The sequence below is a fragment of the Manduca sexta genome, chromosome 24 (assembly GCF_014839805.1).
Source record: "Manduca sexta isolate Smith_Timp_Sample1 chromosome 24, JHU_Msex_v1.0, whole genome shotgun sequence".
In the NCBI taxonomy this organism is placed as follows: domain Eukaryota; kingdom Metazoa; phylum Arthropoda; class Insecta; order Lepidoptera; family Sphingidae; genus Manduca; species Manduca sexta.
The window spans coordinates 3,499,899-3,521,578 of NC_051138.1; the positions used below are offsets into that span (position 1 = coordinate 3,499,899).

At 32.8% G+C, this 21,680-nt stretch overlaps 2 protein-coding genes across 4 annotated transcripts; both read right to left on the minus strand.

Annotated features, from left to right (window-relative positions):
* Window positions 1-452: 452 nt before the first annotated feature.
* Window positions 453-12,933, minus strand: LOC115440599 (putative transporter SVOPL). Its single transcript, XM_030164977.2, has 12 exons — window positions 12,786-12,933; window positions 12,000-12,130; window positions 11,597-11,794; window positions 8,109-8,270; window positions 4,500-4,662; window positions 3,989-4,110; window positions 3,335-3,573; window positions 3,115-3,260; window positions 2,564-2,669; window positions 1,683-1,984; window positions 1,283-1,410; window positions 453-597 (listed from the first exon to the last, which is right to left on the minus strand). Exons 3-12 carry the CDS (start codon window positions 11,682-11,684, stop codon window positions 515-517), a joined length of 1,539 nt encoding a protein of 512 aa, XP_030020837.1. The 5' UTR covers window positions 11,685-11,794; window positions 12,000-12,130; window positions 12,786-12,933; the 3' UTR covers window positions 453-514.
* Window positions 12,934-13,128: 195 nt separating this feature from the next.
* Window positions 13,129-19,896, minus strand: LOC115440602 (uncharacterized protein PF11_0213). Of its 3 annotated transcripts, none has more exons than XM_037442538.1 (5): window positions 19,746-19,888; window positions 17,460-17,791; window positions 17,191-17,382; window positions 13,485-17,099; window positions 13,129-13,415 (listed from the first exon to the last, which is right to left on the minus strand). In XM_037442538.1, the coding sequence occupies exons 2-5, from the start codon at window positions 17,785-17,787 to the stop codon at window positions 13,159-13,161; spliced, it is 4,392 nt and encodes a 1,463-aa protein (XP_037298435.1). In that variant the 5' UTR covers window positions 17,788-17,791; window positions 19,746-19,888; the 3' UTR covers window positions 13,129-13,158. The 3 variants fall into 3 exon arrangements, with proteins under 3 accessions (XP_037298435.1, XP_037298434.1, XP_037298436.1); XM_037442537.1 differs by having other exon boundaries at window positions 17,460-17,799; XM_037442539.1 differs by lacking the exons at window positions 13,129-13,415; window positions 13,485-17,099; window positions 17,191-17,382; window positions 17,460-17,791 and adding exons at window positions 17,924-18,660; window positions 18,758-19,353 and having other exon boundaries at window positions 19,746-19,896.
* Window positions 19,897-21,680: the final 1,784 nt, after the last annotated feature.

The window sequence follows — 21,680 nt, forward strand, 5'->3', positions numbered from 1 at the left end:
CACACAGTACCAGATTTTGCTGCGTACCCAGTAACTCACTTGGGTACTTGGCGACAAGTTCGTTCAAACAAACAGACTTCTTCAGCTTTATATAATAGTATAGATATTGTAAAACGCTCTTTTTACAGTAAACATTATATTAGCAAAATAATTACAGAATACAATTTTAGACATTCTTTTGACAACGTCCAGCCAGAGAGAATAATAGTAGAATAGTCGCCGCGTGACATATCTTCTCTTCTGCCAGCCTGCCCGCGCAGCCGAATACTTCCGGAAACGCCCGATGTCATCGGCTAGGATAGCGGCGCGTAACAATATCTTAGTTTAAACTATGTAAGGAATATTTAAATATAAAAAAAAGAATCAAAGGTGATGTTGAAGACTCAAATCACCGGTGGTGTAAAGGAATTTATGAAACATCATATATTTCAAGGACAAATAAAACATACAGGTTCTTAAAAAATTACATAATTTAATATAACGTTACAGCTAGACATTTAAATAATAAAATTTATTATAATCGACTAATAATCAAGTTTTTAGGTTTCGATGGCGCTGTATTTGATCTTGGAAGCAGTATCGAGAAGAAGCCACAGACTGAAATAAACAACGAGTAAAATAATTAATATCATTTTAAATTTGAGAGTCTAGAACAGGGATTTCCACAGTAGTCGATATCTACCCTTTGAAGTCAAAATCTGTTCCCGAGGCTCAACATAAACGAAAACTGATTTTGGGGGTCAACACGAGGTCTAAAAGTCGACCCTTACTTTTAATACAAGTTCTTATTTGAATCTTTCAAGATACTATATCAGTTCAGTTACGAGTACTAACTTGTTATAAGGACTAATTTTGTTGTACTTTTAAAAAACTCAACAAGTCAATAACAGTGCACAAGTTCATACATGTTAATAATTACCTACTTAAGTATTATACTTTGAATTTGTATTAACAATTATTAATTAAACTTGTATTTATTGAGTTTTATTTCAATTTCAAATGTACGGCAACTATGTATATCACGATATCACAGTTACTCCACTTACTAATACGTAAGTTTAAGGGTCGGCGCAGATATCTATAGCGGAGAGCAGCGAAAACAATTTTTTACTGTCAAACTATTACCGACATTGTCTTAATTGTAATAATATTAAAAATCCATTAACACAAGAATAAATTGTACTACATTGTTGTGTTAATTGATTTTGATTAAAATACAATATCTACTTACATTTTACAATTATCCAATTTTTATTATAACTAAAATAAAATTACTACTTACGTATCAATAGTCCGCCAAAAATATAGAATGTCGCTTCACACGCCGCATTGAGCAACAAACCAGCTACATTTGTACCGATTACCGATCCCAAGCGACCCAACATCATACTTAAACTCACAGCCATGCCCCTGGAAACAGTTACAACAAATTTACGTATCACACAAATAATAAATAATAATAATAATTCGTGACACATTATTATACAAGAAGATACCAATACACAATTTGGTGAACATGTGGTATCTAGAGAGAAATATTTGCGGTTCCCACAAACATGGGTTGTAAAGATTGAATCTGCAAACTCTCATTTCATAATAGCTTTGTCGCTCATTGTATAATGATGGGGAGTCATATTCAGAGTTTACCTAAACGTTATCTTATTACTTGCTATCTGTCTTACCTCAAATGTGTCGGAAAAATTTCGACAGCGTACGCATTTACAGGGCCAATTCCAAGTCCCATTACTGGAAACGAGGACAAAAGCACCGCGAATATTAAATTTTCAGTGATAAAATTAATGAGTACACAGAAAGTGCCGATAAGAAAGAATATTATGATCAACAGATTCTTCTTTCCGACGAACTTGACGGAGCTGCTGACTGCTACAGCGATGACAGCACAACACACGTTTGCTATTGTATTTATTTTGAATGTTATTGGATCTATTGTGTCGATGCATTCTGATTCTGGAGCTGAAGCGGTCTGGAAAGATGATAAAAGTGTTATTTGGGAACATATCACATCATACAGTGACATCTGACGAGATAAATTAGAGAAAATATATTATAAACAAATAACTATGATCTTTTCAAAGATAAATTGAAAATAAAAGTGTAATAAAAGCATGCGCATATTTTGTTATGTTTGTTTTTATGTTTCCTTATCAGGTATACATTTTTATAATAATTGACGCCATCGCACGTATTGGTAAGTAATAAAATTAATGGCGATTATTTAAACAATCGCATGATAGACAGAGGACAGAGTAATAAAGTTACTATCGTAGATTAAACTGGTGGCAAATAATCAAGTCCATAAGATAACTCGAACTTTACTCGTACTCTGTTTTCGGTGCGGGGAGCAGGAGATTGTTGCTATTAGGGTAAAAAATTCAAAAAGTAAGAAAATGCACTTATTAAATTGATTCACTTACTACCATTTCTTTGGCTTCGCCTGCCTGGCAGAGCTTTTCTGGGTAAAAGCTCAGCTCACACAATTTCAGCACGCAAAGAACGTATATACTATTTTATAAACAATATTGTTTCATACTATAATGCAAACCTCATTCAATCTCTGTGCAATAACGTCGCAGGCAGTCATATCCTCTCCACTTCCAGTCATAACTCTGTTTAAAACATCTGGCACCCACACGTATAATCCGTTTAATCTGAAATAAGTTATATTATAATCAATCAAACTACAATTTACTAGAATTCCTCCAATTTGAGTTTTGTTATGGATCTTGCTGATAATTTCCGTCACGTACCTACCTAGTACAGAATGTCATAAAATCATAAACACAGTGACGTTTTTATAATGACTAATATCATGGATCACGATATCAGTTATTGTGTGTTTGGTAGGTACCTAGTTATAGATTCATAAATATTGCATTTTTTATACTGATTGATAAACGGGGTCATCCGACTGATAGTACTTATACGCTATTTAAAAAAATCTATTAGTACCTGTCTAGACTGGTTTGCAAATTAATTCAAAAAAGATAACGTGCAATTTGCGAGTTTACAATTTCATTACATGTTTACTCAGGATACAAGGTAATGAACTGATATAAATGGACAAACTTCGCCTTGAAGTATAAATTAACTTACACTGAGAAAATACCAAACAACAAGAATCCATTAAGCGATAACCATTTCAGATACGGTGCTTTGAGCAGAGGTGAAGTTTGTTCTTTGAGTGAGTTTATGAAGCTGCCTTTGCTTCGCCCGCTATCACTATCAGACAAGTGCTTTATCTGAAACAAATAGAGGTTTATGACTACTTGGTTTAAACCTATTTTATCTATTGAAATTATGTTAATACGCTTACTGGGTATTCGTCAGGGGATTTTCCTTTGTTCCTTGCGTATATAACCCTTAATACTTTTAGAGCCTCATCGCGTCTCCCTTGGGAAACAAGGTATTTCGGACTTTCCGGAGCAAAACACATTAAAACAGCTGCTATTATGAAGAAGCTTGCGTATACAATTACTAGCAGTCTCCAAGCGCGAAAATAATATGCTCCGAAATCGACTCTGAAGTCTAGTGGTAGTATGCCCCACGCCAGCACTATAATAAATATTTGTTTATCAAACATACGATACGTAAAATTGTATATTATATTAGGAAATAGGAGACATGACGAAACACACACAATAAATAATTTGTTTGTTATTAGAAAATTCTGTGCCGGTATTTTTTATAATCTACAAAATTATTTAACACATAACAGAAAATATAAATGTATTATTTTCATAATATTGACCTTAATCATTTTATTAATATTAACGTTATTTATGTACGTTGAGATTGGTAAATTAGTATGGTGCAAGTATATATTCTGAAGGTACCTACATCATTTATTTATCATTTTTACAAATTCAACTTACACTATTCCTAAGTTCAGGCAATTATCTTTTATCGGGACATTAAGGTCAATAAAATTACTGACAAAAGTTAGCAAGGTATAACCGAATGTACTTACGTGGTACTAATGCAGATCCCAATATTTGCATTGCATTTGTGACTGAAAGAGTAATGTCTCTGTATTGTTGAGGTAGTATTTCTCCTATGTATGTGTACGGAACGGCTGCCGGACAGGCTATACTGGGAAAGAAAATAATCAACATTTTTAAGAATTCAATAGAAAAAAGAAAAGGATGAATATTGATAAATGATGGGTAAACTTTAATTGATGTTGAACTCAAAGTTCTGCTATTATTCAAAATTTAGTGAAGCGGATCGTTTTTCGAGATACTAGCTTGTATTTTTTTAAATAGTTTTCGTCAATGGATTTCGCATTTATTAGAGAAATGAACTGAGTAATGTTGGTTAACAAATTTATAGACCTTAACTTTATAAGCTGCCAAGTTAACGAATACTAGCTACAACTTAGAGTATGTTCTGTGTAAAGTTTTTTAAACATTCCAGCTACAATCAGATATTTTAAAATTACTTAAATAATTTATTTAATACCAACCACCAAAAGCCCATACCATAATGACGTCAGGAATTTGAAAATAGTGAAACTGATAAGGTTGGGCATGAAACCAGCTGCTATTCCCAAAGTTCCAGTTGCCAGCGAACTGTATATGATCATACGTTTTCTGCCTTGTGTGTCCACTAAATAGCCCCACGGGAACGACATTAGTACGACACCTGTAAAGTGAGTAAACGTAGGTTAATCTTTATCTATATGTATAGTAGATTCTGTAGTGTAAACTAGTTAATAATATTACTTCTTACTAATATTATAAATGCAAAATGTTTAGATGTTTGTTAGAAGTAAAGATCTGTTGATCGCCTTACTATCATCTATATCTATATACTTATAAAGAGATCTGTAGAGAATAATAATAAATCTGTAGAGAGGTCAATTCTGTACATGAAATATATTTCCAAAATAACTATCAGGGGGTGAATAGGGATCGATACCGATGCCAAAAAGTCAATTAATAAAATTTTTGTCTGTCTGTATAACCGTTATAGAAACAAAAACTATTCGACGGATTTTAACGAAACTTGGTACAATTATTTTTCATACTCCTGAGCTGGTTATAGTATGCTTTTCATCACGCTACAATAAATAGGAGCAGAGCAGTGAAGGGAAGTGTTGGGAAAACGGGAGAAGTTACTTCATTTTTTAAGCTTCCGTCGCGTGTGCAACCTTAATGGTTAAAGCTACACAGAAATCATGTATGACGGAAATGTTCTCCTTAAAATTATATAAAAAATATCCCACGACAGCATATGTCTATCTTTTATGGTTGACTCACAATAATACGTGTAACTCCCGATAGCTTAGCAGTTAGAAGCTATCTCATTATATTTGTCTACTCTTACGTTTATAGCACTCTCAGTCATCCCTAATTAAAAAAGTTAACATTATTAAATATTCCATAAAAAAGAATCATAGTAATCGGTATAGAAACACCAAAGTTATACATGAAATACGCTAATAATAAGCCATCACGCGTGAATACTGCATCATGCTATATGCTTCCTTCGATTTCACCAGGATCCCATCATGACCCTGACCGGACAATCGGACCACCTGCATACCACCATACATTAAAAAAACATCCGGACAAATTGAGCACCTCCTCCATTTTTGAAGTCCGAAATCCACGCGGGTAAAGCTGCGGGCGGAAGCTAGTAGAATATAAAAGTGCGAAAGGTAAAAATACACAGGTGCACTCTCAGTTCCGTCATTTTCATAGTCCGGTGTGACGGCATCGGAAAATACTGGAGAGAGATCAGGCGCAGGATCAACGGCTTTACTTGCTTTCCGAGGCATAGGAGTATCACACCGCCAACTTCCTGACTCCGAGCTGCGACTGAGTAATTTTTATGGCGGTAAAACCTGGTTAATGTTTTAGCCTGACCCGGGATTTGAACCCAGGACCTCAGCGCGGTCTTGAGTTAACAAGCAAGTGCGTTCTTGTTAGATGGTCTAAATACCTACTTAAGTATTTTAAACTGCACAAATATACTGTTTAATCATATGGTTTTATCTTAACGTAACACATATGGCCTTGTAACCGCCATCCATTCATTAACGCAATTCGCGTGAACTAATTAATAATCCTTTCGATAGTAATTACTTGAACTTTATCAATCTAATAAATATCGTCTGAAGAATACCAAAGGTCATGATTTGCGTTATTTGCCAATGTTGTTAGATTGTGCCTTCGTGCACAGCGTCTTTTCTTCGATAAATCATTGACTAATTAGTCAACGGTGTAAATGAAATGCTCTATAACTCCATGATGTTCTCTATTGTAGTCACGAAACTCTTTCTGTAATTCATAATCTTCATACATTACAATTCACAATAATTATTATTGTCTGTGACCATAAATCTATTCCTATGAAATCATTGAGTAATTCCTACAAGAAACCTAATCTTTATTGGAGCAATTAAGTAGATTGTTTACCGTAATATGCGAAGATGATAAAGTAAATATTATTTTAATACCAGAGGAAAATATTGTTAAAGCGACATTGATTAATTTAGTCAGTGAATGAACTGCGACGAAACTATTCCAAATTTTAGTAAAAATAAGAAGCTGGGATTAAATTTTACATGAAACGTATATAGGTATATAAGTATTGCACGTCAACATACTGCATGCTTGGCAAATTTTCGAATATTAGATATCCACTGAACAAGTAAGACTACTATTTGTAACTATTAAAAAAAAAACAATGAAAATAACCATGTTCAACCAGACACAAAAGTAGCTGTACAATTACAAGACATCAAATCAAAGGTGCTCAATTTGTCTGGATGTTTTTTTAATGTATAGTGGTATGCAGGTGGTCCGATTGTCCGGTCAGGGCCTAATGATGGGATCCTGGTGAAATCGAAGGAACTTTTAACCATTAAGGTTGTACACGCGAGGGAAGCTTAAAAAATGGAGTCACTTCTCCCGTTTTCCCAACATTTCCCTTCACTACTCTGCTCCTATTAATTGTATCGTGATGAAAGGTATACTATAACCAGTTCAGGAGTATGAAAAATAATTGTGTCAAGTTTCGTTAAAATCCGTCGAGTAGTTTTTGTTTCTATAACGGTTATACAGACAGGCAAAAATTTAACTAATTGCATTTTTGGCATCAGTATCGATCCCTAATCACCCCCTGATAGTTATTTTGGAAATATATTTCATGTACAGAATTGACCTCTCTACAGATTTATTATAAGTATAGATAAAAATATTAACCCTTTGAGGTTTATCTTACTAAAAAAGGATTGTTGGTACGAACAAGGTGATTGATGTGTTTAAATTTTAATTTGTTCAGATACTTTTATTACTGAACAAATTATTTATTCAAGAATTACCTGATTTTCTAAAGCCTAGTAGAAAGACAAGATTCGGCTATCGGACACACGTGTCGTATGTTCATGACGTAATTTATTTGCTAAGTAAATTAATGTGCAAATATACACAGGTTTTATAAATGATAAAAATAAATGTACAATATACATGCAAACTCAAAAATACTTTATATATAGGAAGGCTATTAAATTCTGCGAGCATTATCACCGAGTGACACTGACCTTATAATTAAGCAAAAAAAGTAATATTCAAAAAACCGGTTATTCGTAGGTACATATTTATGTTACTTAAGTATTTCAAGTAGTATAAACAATGCCTCGGCATACAGTAGTGGCCAGTGGCACGATAAATATGTCGTATGTTCATTCAAGTATGACCCCTCGGTAATTAGTGTTTCTAATGACAAGATTTTTAGAGCATAAAATGTTATAAATTTACTTCATATATTTTTTTATATTAATAAGCTTAAGCATTTACCTATAAAAAATCTTTAAACATTGCGTTACGTAAGTTATACTTAAACGTCCCCTTATCAAAATAGCAGATCATGCATGCTAATTGCCAATTTGAACCAATGGTTTTAAACGACACTGTCTCAGTTTATCTCAAATATTAATAATATACTTACCTTGTGTCTTTTGCAACTCTAAACTGTACCCATTATAACAGCGTAGAGTTAGACCACCTCCAGCGCAGTAACCACTTACCAATATAATCTGAACCTAAGACATAAATGTAGGCTATGTCCAGTGCAGAACTTACCAATATAAGGTATCGATGATATGAAACCTCTCTGAGAATTGGTCATTTGGAGATCACATATTGCCGACGGCAGTACAAACGAATATCCAACTGGCTCTACAATAGCTGCTATTAAGAACAATGCCAGGACCAGGCAAAACTTTATGTTGTACCAGCCGATACCTGGAATTAGAAATATACAGTACCTAATGAATGAACATATACATATACATACATATTTGTTATCTTTTGTCTCGTGACAGCCCATGTACAAGGGCCGTAAATTGTGACATCTTGGGTTTGATCCCCAGCTTGGCTAAGCTTCGAGTATGGATTTTCTTATATAGCATCGGCCAGGCGATAAGTCACAAAAACTAAACCAAATCTTTTATAACTTGTGTGGAAAACTGTGTTGATTCGTCAGTATTTATAGGGAGTTCTTTTCTTTAATTATTGTACTGTTACAAACTCGTTATAACTTTCATAAATAAATAAGCTTCTAAATAATCGGAATAAATCGGATTTCAGTGATTGTACATTTTTTTAAATTTGCATGCCGTGATGGCCTTTGATTAAAGAAGCACTTCAAACTGCAGGTTTTGATAATGTTATACCATTGTTTATTCAAATATGTCGTGTTTCAATTGGAAGTTCTTAAACAAAAATAAAATTCCATATTGGAGTTAGATAAACACAGGCGGAAGACTAATAGACGATTTTTTACGTAAATTTATGTGCAATGCCTTTCTCTAACTTGAGCTCTTTCATTAGACTGAAGATAATACTATTAAACCGAACTGTATACTACGTATATGCTCTGGAATATCCTTTAAATAACTTCTGCACCTATTATAACTTACTTATTTATACTGAATACTGATAAATATTGTGTTTTGTTTGTTTGCGTTAATATATGGAATAATTACTTTGATTTTCAAAATTCTTTAAATAATAGGAAGCTACATTATTCCTGCAAGTTATAGGATATTTTATGCCAGGAATGAACATTAACACGGACCGATCCGCGAGCCTAAGCTAGTCCGTAATGATATAAAAGTTATTGTTGAAACGCAATTATACAGGTTTCGCTTATCGATGCAGTCACTGGGTTAAGGAATTCAAAAAAGAACATATCCAGTTATTTTAAATTGGTATATATTTGATTACCTCGGAGGCGTTGTATTGCGTGAGGCGGTACTAGCATTGCTCTTAGATTCTGGATCCGAATTCCGGGTCGGGCGAAGTGATGTTAGGTTTTCCTGCTCAGTGTCAGCTCGGAGTCACAATTTTGTGCTCTATATGGCGATAGGCTCGTCCCCCATCACATGATGGGACGGAATACATAGGCAAAAATCGGGAGCCGTGGTTGCCCGTCTGCTTACGCCTTGCGGGCTAAAGGCGTTGTGTTTTTAATTTTAGTTACACATTCAAACAATATATGGATTATTTTTTACAATGACATATTATGTTTCGTAAACAATATTAGGTGTACCTAATGAATTAAAAATAAATATTTGCATTTAATAACATATCTACTTAGTACTTGTATATTTGTAGGTAGGAAGTATAACGTATGTACGTAATACAATAATACATATGCATATGAGCAACAGGAAATATTTTTAAGAAATTCATATCAAGAGGGAATTTAATAGATAGGCGCATTGCTTCTAAGATACGGTTGTTAGACTTAATATGCCCACTTAAAAAAATATAATTGATCTTTATTTTTGTATATAAGGTTCCAACAGGCTGGCATAAATGTATCGGTTGTCGAGGGATAATCATCTTACGTTAGTCGACATTCTATTTGACCCCACTCCACTTACTATCAGGTGAAGTGGGGTCACATTGACGTGCACGTTCAAAAAAGACGAATGAACTAAATCAGCTCAGTGGACTTCGATAAAAATTAAACTATATTAGTAAGAGATGACGTACATCATGTTTTGTCGGAGTGTGTGCGGAGTGGGCCTCATACTTTGTGCTTTAAGTGGGCAACATAAATATTTTTTTATCGGTTCCTGTATCAGAAGAATCTAAGGCTTTATTAAAAAAATATTTTGATTTCATCAAAAGTACTAACTTTTGATGAAATCAAAATATTTGCCTACTAAGGCACGGGTAAAAGTGGACGTACGGAGAGATATAGTCGTGAAATAACGACCAAGCCCCTTAAATAAAGATTAAAAAAATGTAAATTCAGAAAATAAAAATCTAAATACTATAGAATACTGGAAAGGGATAGGCTAAAATTTTAGATAAAAACAACTCATATAATAATATCAACATATAGAAACAACTAGATAAGTATTGTTTTCCCCAAGGAAAAAATATTTTCAATTAAAAAATTACGCATGATAACAATCTTAGCTGTAATATTATGATATCGTATGCATAATCTAATACGTGTGAAAATGTCGGTATTTAACAGATATATTGTCCTCGACTGAAATTCTTGTAACAGTATTTTTTGCGGTCTTTAGTATACATACTAAAAAAAGTCCCCAAAGGCTGTCTGTTTGTATGTGATCGATTTTCTCAAAATGTAGGTACTGAACGGATTTTTGTACGATTTTTAATAAAACCTAGTGCAATTCTTGAGATAGGTTTAGGTTAATAACTGCGAAAGATACAGAAAGTTTGAATTAGATAGTGGAATTGATGGACATTATTTCTCCTAAACTGACATATTTAGTAAAGATGACCTATTGACGCTGTAGTCAAAACGCACTGTACAGATGTACGTAGTAGAGACCTACACTTATAAATTTTGCAATTATTATATTATGTCTAATATATAACATTCCTTTTCACCTTGCTGGTTTAGTAGCAGCGTCCTTCAGTTATGAACCGTGAAATTGTAGATTCGATCCCAGGTTATTGAAATGCATTATCAATGTGTACGTCCTGCGTAGTTGTTGAAATTTGAGTTTATTGCCATTTCGTCACATTGTATCATAAATTAAGTGCGTTTTATAAATCGAAAACACAAAATAGTACCAGTAAGTTTGAGACCGAGACCTCATCAGTTAACAGAATAATTAGTAAAAAAATTACAGTAATATTATACATATACAGCGTATACATATGTTTTTAAGGGATATTTAAATTATATAGAATATTACTGTGCTATTTTTTTCATTATTATACATATTGTTGTTAGTAGGTAATATGTACACTTTATATTCCATCCAATGGTTGCCTGTAAAAGATTGTGTCGAGAATAAGACCGGCAATAATACCCGCTATGCCTTACATGGTTTTTTAATTTTAAGTGCAGTGTTTTTGTTTTTAATTCCCAATAATGCTATAAAATAAATATAATAAAATAAATAAATGTTTGCACAAGGTGTATTTCACTTGTATATATATTGTATCTGCCTAATTATTCGACTAATAATAATCAATATTAAGAAAAAAATATTATTTTCCCGTAAATATAAACGAGAATAATTAACATCGCTGCATAGTTTAACGATTATAAATCAATAAAATTAAAAACAAACCTGCTACGGCTAAAGCCTGATCCAAATCAGATGCATATTGAGATCGTTCGTCAATATCGCCGGTTACACTTTTAATTTTTCGTTCCATTCTGATCACTTATTTACACTAATTACTACCCGCACATTGAAACCACCGGTGGTGTTGAGTGACAAGACAGCACTGAAGAAAGCGAGTCAACACACTTCTGTCTTGTTTTCCTGTAAGCAAGTCGTGCAGGGGGTGCGATCCATACAAGAGTGTCGATGCTAAGCGGTGAGTGTGAGAATGTCTTTGTATTTTATCAAGCCCGACATTATCAGCATTAATTGATGATATAATCATACTACGTAGTTCTATGCTGAGTTTATATAAAAACTGCGGCAAGCATGCCTGAGGTTATTGAATTCAAATTGGGGTACTTACTGTGGTTAGTGCGTTTTCATTCGCCGATCCTGATTGTTTTCGTTTGCGAAATTAATACAACTCTGAAATAGCTTGTTTTAATTTAATGGTTTTGTTATTACTCGCGTGGTGCAAGATCCTTGATGTATCTACTGTTGTCACATAAAAAAAAGTTATTTTTAGTTTATGTGCGCACAATAATGATACACAAATATTTGTATTATAGTTCGACAATTCAATTATAATAATTCTTACTATACAATTGTACATTTTTTGGTATAAAAAAAATAATTAACCAGTGACATAAAAACCCTCAGCGACTTTATTTTTTTACTTATTAGAGGTTTTTGGGGTTGGGGGTTATTTTTTTTTTTAAATTACTGTTTTCTCTACCATAGGACTTCGCACCAATATCGATCCATCCGTTTGGCAGCTACAATGCTATAGACAGACATACAGGTACACAGACACACATGTACGCACTTTAAACTTATAGGCAACAGTCCTCATTTTGCGTCGGGGATTAAAAAATTAACATTTCATTCTTGGATTAAAAATATTTCAATGTAACTAAGTACTAAATATTTCATTGATTTACAGAAAAAAAGGAGTACAAGAGAATGGCACGTACATGGTCATTATTTTCTTTCGTAATACTTATTACTTACATAAATTCATACAAACGTGTTAACATACTTGTATGTATATTGAACCCTACTTTTCATTACATAAGTATTCATTGAAATGTTTTTTGTAAAAGCAGTACATATAGCAATAAATAAAATAAATTTCTTTAATACTCCTTACTTTGGCAATGTGCATGTGCATGGCATCGATACTGTTTTACTTCTCGTTTTCTTGGTCTAGAGTTAGCCTATATAGGCAGTGGTTTGGAAAATCTTGGATTCGATGCACTTTTTGGATATCATTAGTCTAGGATAAGAATTTGGATCCCCCGAAATGTGATTGACGTCAGATGGATCGCCAAACTTCAAAATTAGCACAATCGATTCTGCGATATGTGTGGTGTAAATGTACTCGGTCGACTCTATATTGTGGGCTGTTGGAAAAACAAACAAAACACTTATTTGTATAGTATTGTAGTATATATTTACCGAAAGATTAAAAAAATACAGTAATAAAAAAATACTTTGTAAATGGTGTAATATATTTGAATTGTTTAAAATAATCTTTTCAAACAAACGCATCTTTTGTTAATATTTATGAGGCGTAAATTGTTTGATTTTCTAGTAATCAAATTCTCTTTAAGTATCGAGCTGTGTCGTGCTAAATGATCTATTTCAGCCTTCAAGTCTTTCATAGCATTTTGTAACGGCAACAACTCCTTTTCATAAATAGAATGTAAATTGGGCGCCATGACATCAGGCGTCTGGAACTTATTAGTGGCCATATCCGTGTGATACACGTTAGGGGCATCTAAAAAAATATTTCGAGTTTATTCAATTATATTAATGATAATTCACTTTGTGCGATTCTATACTTTACCTTTTATGACATCATGTGGTATGTGATTATTAACTTTTTTAATTTGTAGAAATAAACTATTTTCAGAATCTATTGGAATTTTCATTTCATTATTGTACAGGCTTATATCTGATTTTATTATAATTACTCTATCATCTGAATATCGCTGTGCTTCCTTTTCGCTATTAAATGTTTTAATGATTATTTTATTTTCATTATTAACGTAACTTTGAAATGCTAAATCAACAGCTACTGTTTCTTTGCTATTTGTCTTGGTTAGAGTATCTTCAGATGGTGTATATAAAACAGAACGAGATTTCAAAGTTGTTATCTCTTGCTTTAATTTTGTTGTATCTGGCATTGCAACCACATCAAAAATTGTAGACAGTTTTTCTAATTTGGGTCTTTCCAGATTCGACTCGTCTTTTTCGTCCTCTGATTTATTAATAATTATTTTTTGTTTATTTTTTATATTGGGTGGATATAGCGACATGGTCGTGTACTCGATGTCTAGTAGGTCGGATTTATTAAACTCAGATTCGGCAGTATTGTTTTCTGCCTCATTTATTAAGTTATTTTTTACAACCTCATTTGATATTCTTTCTGGAAATGCAGTGTTAGCTATCTCATTTTGTATAATTTTATTATTTTTTAATTCATAGTATCTCATACTAACATGCTCATCTGCCTTAAATTCTGATGTTATTCCAGAATCATGTTTCGTCATCGTTGCACCTATCGATCCATTGCCATTTTCTTGGCTTTTGTTTTTTTTTTCAATCATGGTATCATTTACTTCTATTGGTTCGGAGGTGGAATACGTATTAATATAATCGATATTTGAGTTTGAAATGCGATGTGTAATTGGCTTGTCAAGTACACTATTTATTTCCGTCTTCACTTGTTCGTCATATTGATCAGGTAACATTCTTTTAATATCCTCAGTTGTTCCTTCAGGACTATAATTTAATGAGTCTTCTTTAGTGTCGATCACTTGAATTGTATTTGATTTATCATCAAGTAACTGTTTTGTAGAATTGTCTAGTACAATGTTTGGTATGTTGTTTTGTACAACCGAGTCTGTAAATTCATTTATATTGTCATGTGTCAAATTTTCAAGTTCTTTTGTGGAGTTAATACTATTTTTTTCTTGCCATTTGTACAAAGCTTCCTTTGATAGGCGTAATTTTAAGTCGGTTGTTATTTCAGCCGACGGTATTGTGTCCTTCTTTAATAGAGCTTCTTCGGACGGAAACACATTTTTTTTTATATTAAAGCCTTCGTTTTCTAAGTTTTGATTAGGCAGGGCGTTTGGAAGACTTGTAGTATCAATATGTGATAAGTCTTCTTTTTGTTGCGGGAAAGGCATAACTGTACTGTTTGCGTTTTCAAACGGTTGGTCGTTGGTCTCTTTTAGAAATTCCTGAAATCCTTTCTTAATGTTAGACTTCTCTTGAGTGGTATGTTCAGATTCATATTTATCAAGTTGGTTTTGTTCATATTTTATTACTTTACCCTGACTGTTACTACTAGATACTTCACTAATAGTAGACTTAGCTACCAGCGAAGGAGTTGATGTTATATTTTTTTTATCGCGTAGGTTCTCTAAGTCTCTAAGTCCATCGTTTTCGGACCTTTCGTTGCTGTTATATGATCGTTCAGTCTTCTTTTTTATTTGGTTTTTAAAAGTGTATTCATTATCATATATTGATGTGTCCTCATTTAATTTATTACCATTAGATTTTAAATCTACTTGGTTACTTTGTATTTTGTCATCATTTAGATAATTGGTGAGGTTTTTTATCGATCCATTTTTTATAATATAATTATCTTTTGTATTAAAATTTTTAGTAGTCTCTATCAATTTGGACGACACTGATTCCTTTGATTTTGAAAACAAATATCCATCGACAAGATTGGTCGATAAGATTGTTTTTTTCTCTTTAATTTCAGAAGTTTGTTCGGTTATTGATATTGCAGGGCTAGGTACAATATCCTGGCCTAATGCAGAGTGATCGTCAGTAGAGTTCAGAATATGTGATAGTTTATCTGTTTTACTCCAAATACTGCTATTAAAAATGGAAGGCTTTTTTTCAGTATCGTTTAGAACTTCTTCAACTATATGACCGGCTTCTAAATCAAGTCCAGTTGTTAGTATTTGTTCTTTTGTTGCGTCTGTTAAATTTATTTTACATTCATCATCCATATGGTCCTTAGTAACCTCATTATCTAGTTTACTTGAGATTAAATCGTCATTGAATTCCTTAGCAACCTCATTATCAAGTTTACTTGAGATTAAAACGTCATCTAATTTAGCAGTTCCGTAATTTTTTTGAGAGTCACTCTTAGAAATCTTAGCATGAATAGAACTCCTTTTACTTAAACTTTTATCATTTATTTCCAAAGATAGCGGTAAATTTAAATTCTTGCTTATCATTAAATTCTCTTGTTGAGCAAGTTGCTCTAGTAAAGTCTTGGAAAAATTATCAACTTCTTTATTTAAGACTGTACTGTTTACAGATTCAGTAGTTTTATCAACCATTTTAGAGTCACTTTTAGAATTTTTTATTTGGATGGAACTTCTCTTTTCTAGACTTTTAAAATTATCTTCTAAAAACGTTGGTAATGTGAAAGTCTTATTTAATATTAAAGTCTCTTGTGGAGCCAATTGTTCTGATAAAGTTTTAGAGATAATTAGGTTTGTTTCGGCTAATGATGATCTTACTGATGGCTTTATGGTGGTATCAATACTTTTTATAGTAATACTTGCTGATTTTGAAGTGATGTCACGAGAAACCAGTTCATGTGTCGATAATGTTATAGGTTTAGTTTCATGAATCGATTCAATTTTACTATCTAATTTGTTAGGCAATATGATGCTGTCTGTTTCAACAAAATTGGTAAGAGCTGCTTTGTTTTTACTAATAGAATCATCAACAGCGGGTGCGATTTCTAGATTAGTACTCGAAAGGTCTTCAAATTGTTTAATTTGTTTTGTTGATGATATTATAATATTTGATACTTCCCGGTGTACGCTCTCAATGTTTTTATCTAATTGCAGAGGGGAAGAGCTGTGATCTTTTTTAACTTCACTACTTGATTCACTTTTCACACAAAAGGCCGGCTGAAAAGAAACGTTTTCATCTTCAAAACGTAATATTTCTTGCTCATAGTTTTTATTTTCAATTTTATTTTTAATTTCTTTTGGGGAAATAAAATATGTTGAAGAAAACTCATTAAAGGATTTTCTGGATTTGTTATCAGCTGATATTCTTTGTTGGGTCATTTTTTCGTTATTTAGACGAATTTCACTTGGGGTTAAAGGCGGAGGATAAGTTATAATCGAATTAGAATACGTGACGCTCAGTGAAGTATTAACTGATTCTGCTCGGTAAAGATTTAGTATAGAGTTAGTTTTGGGTTGTGTTTCAATTAATTTTACATCTAGTGTATTATCATGGTGTGATTTATCTTTTGATGATGTAGATTTAATTAGTGAGTCTCTTTTCAGAGACTGAACATCATCCCCAAGATATAAATTCTTAGTAGTAAAAGTAGATGTTTCTAACTGCAGTTGTTGTTTGATAGGCGTATATGAATACTTATCTTCACCGAATGGTGGATCGAGACAACCTCCTGCAAAATATAATACATTGAGAAGTCACAGTTAATTTTGAAATTTATAAATAATTTGAATAATAGGTATAATATATGTCTTTTTGCTAACCTGGTTTACATTTTCCTAAGAAATTTTGATGCCTTTTTGATACCACAGTAGATATATCAAGATAATCATTTTTTGATATAGTCAAGTGCGTTTTCATAATTTCATCCGATTTACTAGTTATTTCATAATTCTCTTGATTTTTACTGGGTTCGTAAGATTCTTTTTCATCATTTGGGTTTCCTAGACATATGCCTGAAAAGAAAAATTAATTATGGCATTATTTCCTTTGCAAATAATTTGTTAAATTATTACAAAAGCATTTAAGGTACCTGGTCTAAGTATTTCAAAAAACTTATTTCTATGTTTCTTAGTAGGTACCGTCTGATCAGTATCCATGATCATATCAAATGACATAATTGTTTGATCGCTATTAACTAAGCGAATTTTCTCTTTTGCGGACCTGGTATGGTTCCTTTTTGGTACAGATATAACATTATGATATATATCAGCTTTATCCTTCTTCCGAACTTTCACTTTTACTTTGACGGGAGTGCCTTTTGATGTGCCAGTTAGCTGAACTATATCATTTTGCACAACTTCGACTTGCAATGATAATAAACTTTGAACTATTTTTTCGACAAGGATTTCATTATTCATGATCCTGAAACTCTAAAATCAATTTAAATTTATTTCTTGACAAAATATAACAGTACTCTTATATAAATAGGGATTCTCATATTATTAACAAAATATAACACATTTTAAAAAGTTATTAATTATGACTTCATAATCTACAAACACGAAATAATTTATACGCAAAGTTATACGAGTCCATAAATTATATTTATTCACAATAAATGAATATCTATCCATCAAATACAATAGAATAAACAACACGATTAGATTTTATGTGTTTTTTACAGCATTGTGCCACGTGATCGTTAAAGTTAGAATCGATAGTTTTATACATTAAGGAAATGTGCGATGATTTTTTCCATTCTGTCCCCAATGTAGCACACTTGCATAATAGTTCATTAAGCATTATTTTCAATGGCATAATCTCTTTTTCCATTACTTGCACCAGCTCTGCTACCCTTATTTCTGGTAATATTCGTTTTCTTACGCTGAAGTTTTGAACTTCGTTTGTGTAATTAAGATCAAAGTCCTTTTGTTTCGTAAATAATTTGTATTTGTTAACATTTTCGTTATATATATTATTTATAGTGCAAATATTTGCAATACAGGCTGTTTCTTTATTAACTTCGTTAAAGTAATAAATTACTGAGTTAGGAGTAACGTTTTCTTTTATGATATCAGCGTCGATAGAGCACACAGGGGTTTGACTTAATGTTCTAGAATTGGCCTTGCTCGTCGAGTTCATGTTCGTTGATATGCATGTTATCGTTTCACCAGATTGTGTACAGGCATCTATACACAAAGCAAAATCACTTTCGGTGTTAGTTATTTTATCTATAGAGTTTCTGTTTATGTTAACAGTGTTAAGACTCGAAGCATCTTCGCTCGCTAAAACTAATTAAAAGTTAATTGTTAGCGTACATATTAAATAGGATAATAATAATATAATCTACTCTATATATTATGCCATTTGTAGCTGATACAATTATACCTTTGCCAACTTCATTATGATTATCAATGTCTTCGCGTGTTTCATCGTTATTACTGAACGAGTCGTTAATTTGTTCTTTGAAAGGGTCTTCGTCAATTGAATTCTGTTTATTTGTAGGTCCATGAATATTCTTTAGCTCATTAAGATTTAATAACAGTTTTTGCATGTCATCGGTATGGTTTAAGTTTGCTGCTATTTTGGTAACTACGTAAGTATCGCTTATAATTCGTTTAACGTCACCAGATGCTAAATTAAATTTCGTAATAGAAGATGGCAGTAATAAATCTACACAAGAGTAGTAAATTTTATTTAAATTTTCATTTATTTCTTTAAAGGTTTGTCGCGGCAACTTCTGAAGTATAATCTTATAGGTCATAGGTATTGTGTATTCTATTAAATTATTTTCATTTTTCCATTCTATTTGGTCGATATTTTGTATATCCGATATTTCAGGTACTATTTCTAGACAGCATTGTGAACTATCTTTGTCAAAATCTTTCATAATTGGTATAAATTTAATTTTAAGTCCAGCGGTACCCATTGTCGTTGTTTGCAACAATATAAGCAAGCAAAGATCCCATAAACAAAAAAAAAATCTGAAATAAAAATAAAAAAAATACATTTGTAAGCTTATGTACCATTGCCTCAGAGCGACGTTGAACGCAATTTTGTCAAACAGGACAACGAGGTCGAATATTTATTTTCTAAAAAATCAACAAGAAATTTTGGACATTTAGATAGACCCTATGAAAATCTTCTTTTTCATAACTACATAAGATCGGTAGCACCCTTACTTTCCCTATGGTATTGCGGATGTTTATGGGCGATAATTACCGCTCTCCTTGAGGTGATAGTCATACAAATTTGCCGATATGATATAAATTAAATATAATCTACCCATACCTATAACATCACGGATGAATGAGTGTTTGAGGTAGGAGTAAATAAATTTCTTACAGCTATATTGAAAACGACTGTTAGTACATACTTGTGAAACCAAGGGTAGGAGGTGATATAAGTTTAATAATACACTCAATACATAATTTTGAAATTCCGGATATTTGGAAACTACAAAAATTTTTGGATCACTGACATGATGTTTATTTGTCAAAAATATTTTTTTCTTTTAGCTATCGCCAATAAGTATTTATTACTTTTATAATATTACTAGCTTTTGCTCGCGGCTCCGCCCGCGTTATAAAGTTTTTCAGGCTAAAGTTTTCCGTTATAAAAATAGTAGTTTCCCGGGAGCCTATGTTCTTCCCAGGGTCTCAAACTGTCTCCATACCAAATTTCATCTTAATACGTTAGGTAGTTTTTGAGCTTAACACGTTAAGGCAGACAGATGCAGCGGGGGACTTTGTTATATTATTTAGAACTTTTTAAGTGAAACAATCCCGTTATACATCATTGTTGCATAACTTTAACCGTTTACGCAGCACAGGCAACGCAAGCTCTCAAAACTCATAATTTTCCCCGTTTTTGCAACATGTTTCATTACTGCTCCGCTCCTATTGGTTATAGCATGATGATATATGCCTATAGCACTCCAGGAACAAAGGGCTATCCAACACAAAAAGATTTTTTCAGTTCAAACCGGTAGTTCCTGAGATTAGCCATTACTGCTCCGCTCCTATTGGTCATAGCGTGATGATATATAACTTTGAGCACTTCACAAAGGACTATTCAACACAAAAATATTTTTTCAGTTCGAATCGGTAGTTCCTGAGATTAGCCATTACTGCTCCGCTCCTATTGAATATAGCGTGATGATATATAGCCTATAGCTCTCCACGAACAAAGAGCTATCCAACGCAAAAAGAATTTTTCAGTTTGAACCGGTAGTTCCTGAGATTAACCATTACTGCCCCGCTCCTATTGGGTATAGCGTGATGATATATAGCCTATAGCACTCCACGAATAAAGGGCTATCCAACGCAAAAATAATTTTTCAGTTTGGACCGGTAGTTCCTGAGATTAGCCATTACTGCCCCGCTCCTATTGGGTATAGCGTGATGATATATAGCCTATAGCACTCCACGAACAAAGGGCTATCCAACGCAAAAAGAATTTTTCAGTTTGGACCGGTAGTTCCTGAGATTAGCGCGTTCAAACAAACAAACAAACAAACAAACAAACAAACAAACAAACAAAAAAACAAACAAACTCTTCAGCTTTATATAATAGTAAGTATAGATAACAAATAATAATGGTCATTATCGCCACGTAGCGGAAGTATAAAAAGGTCCGATAAAGATTAATTTATCAATAATATGAGGCTACGATTAAAAGATTATTCTGTATTGGGTATAGTAATATGTTCAGAGTTTAAACCAGGTGCGAAGTCGGTGGCTAACTCAGTTTTAACACGAACCATGGACACCAGGTAAAAAGCTTAAAGACAGTACAGAGGACCAACTTTCTTAACAGAACCACAAGTGCTGGCTTGTGAAACCACAGCTTCGTAGTCTCTCTCATCTCGGCCCATATAAACAGGTACGGGTGTTCGTTTTTTGCTGAACCATGAAGTTGCGGTGGTTTTGACTTTCCATATCTACGGCATATTGTTGTTGTTCTCGGTATAAAAGATTATAAGATTAGAAAATATTAATTAGATATTTATTCCTATTTAAGATTAATTATTGAAAAATAAAATGAATTCATAAACTGACTGGGAAAGAAAAAGCCCCAGGCCGCATGTGGCAATATCCTGAACACAAAAATTTCATGCCTTTACTCCCAAGGGCTTAGCAAGGCGTAATTAATACGCCCAACTTTCACTTTTAATCAATTACAAGGATATTAATCTACATTCAACATTATGTAAGAAGTTTATAAGGAAAATTAGGAAGAAGCGACCGTGAGCTCATTCAGGGCCATGATTTATTGAGATAGTTTATCACTTTGATCCAGAGACAGTTTA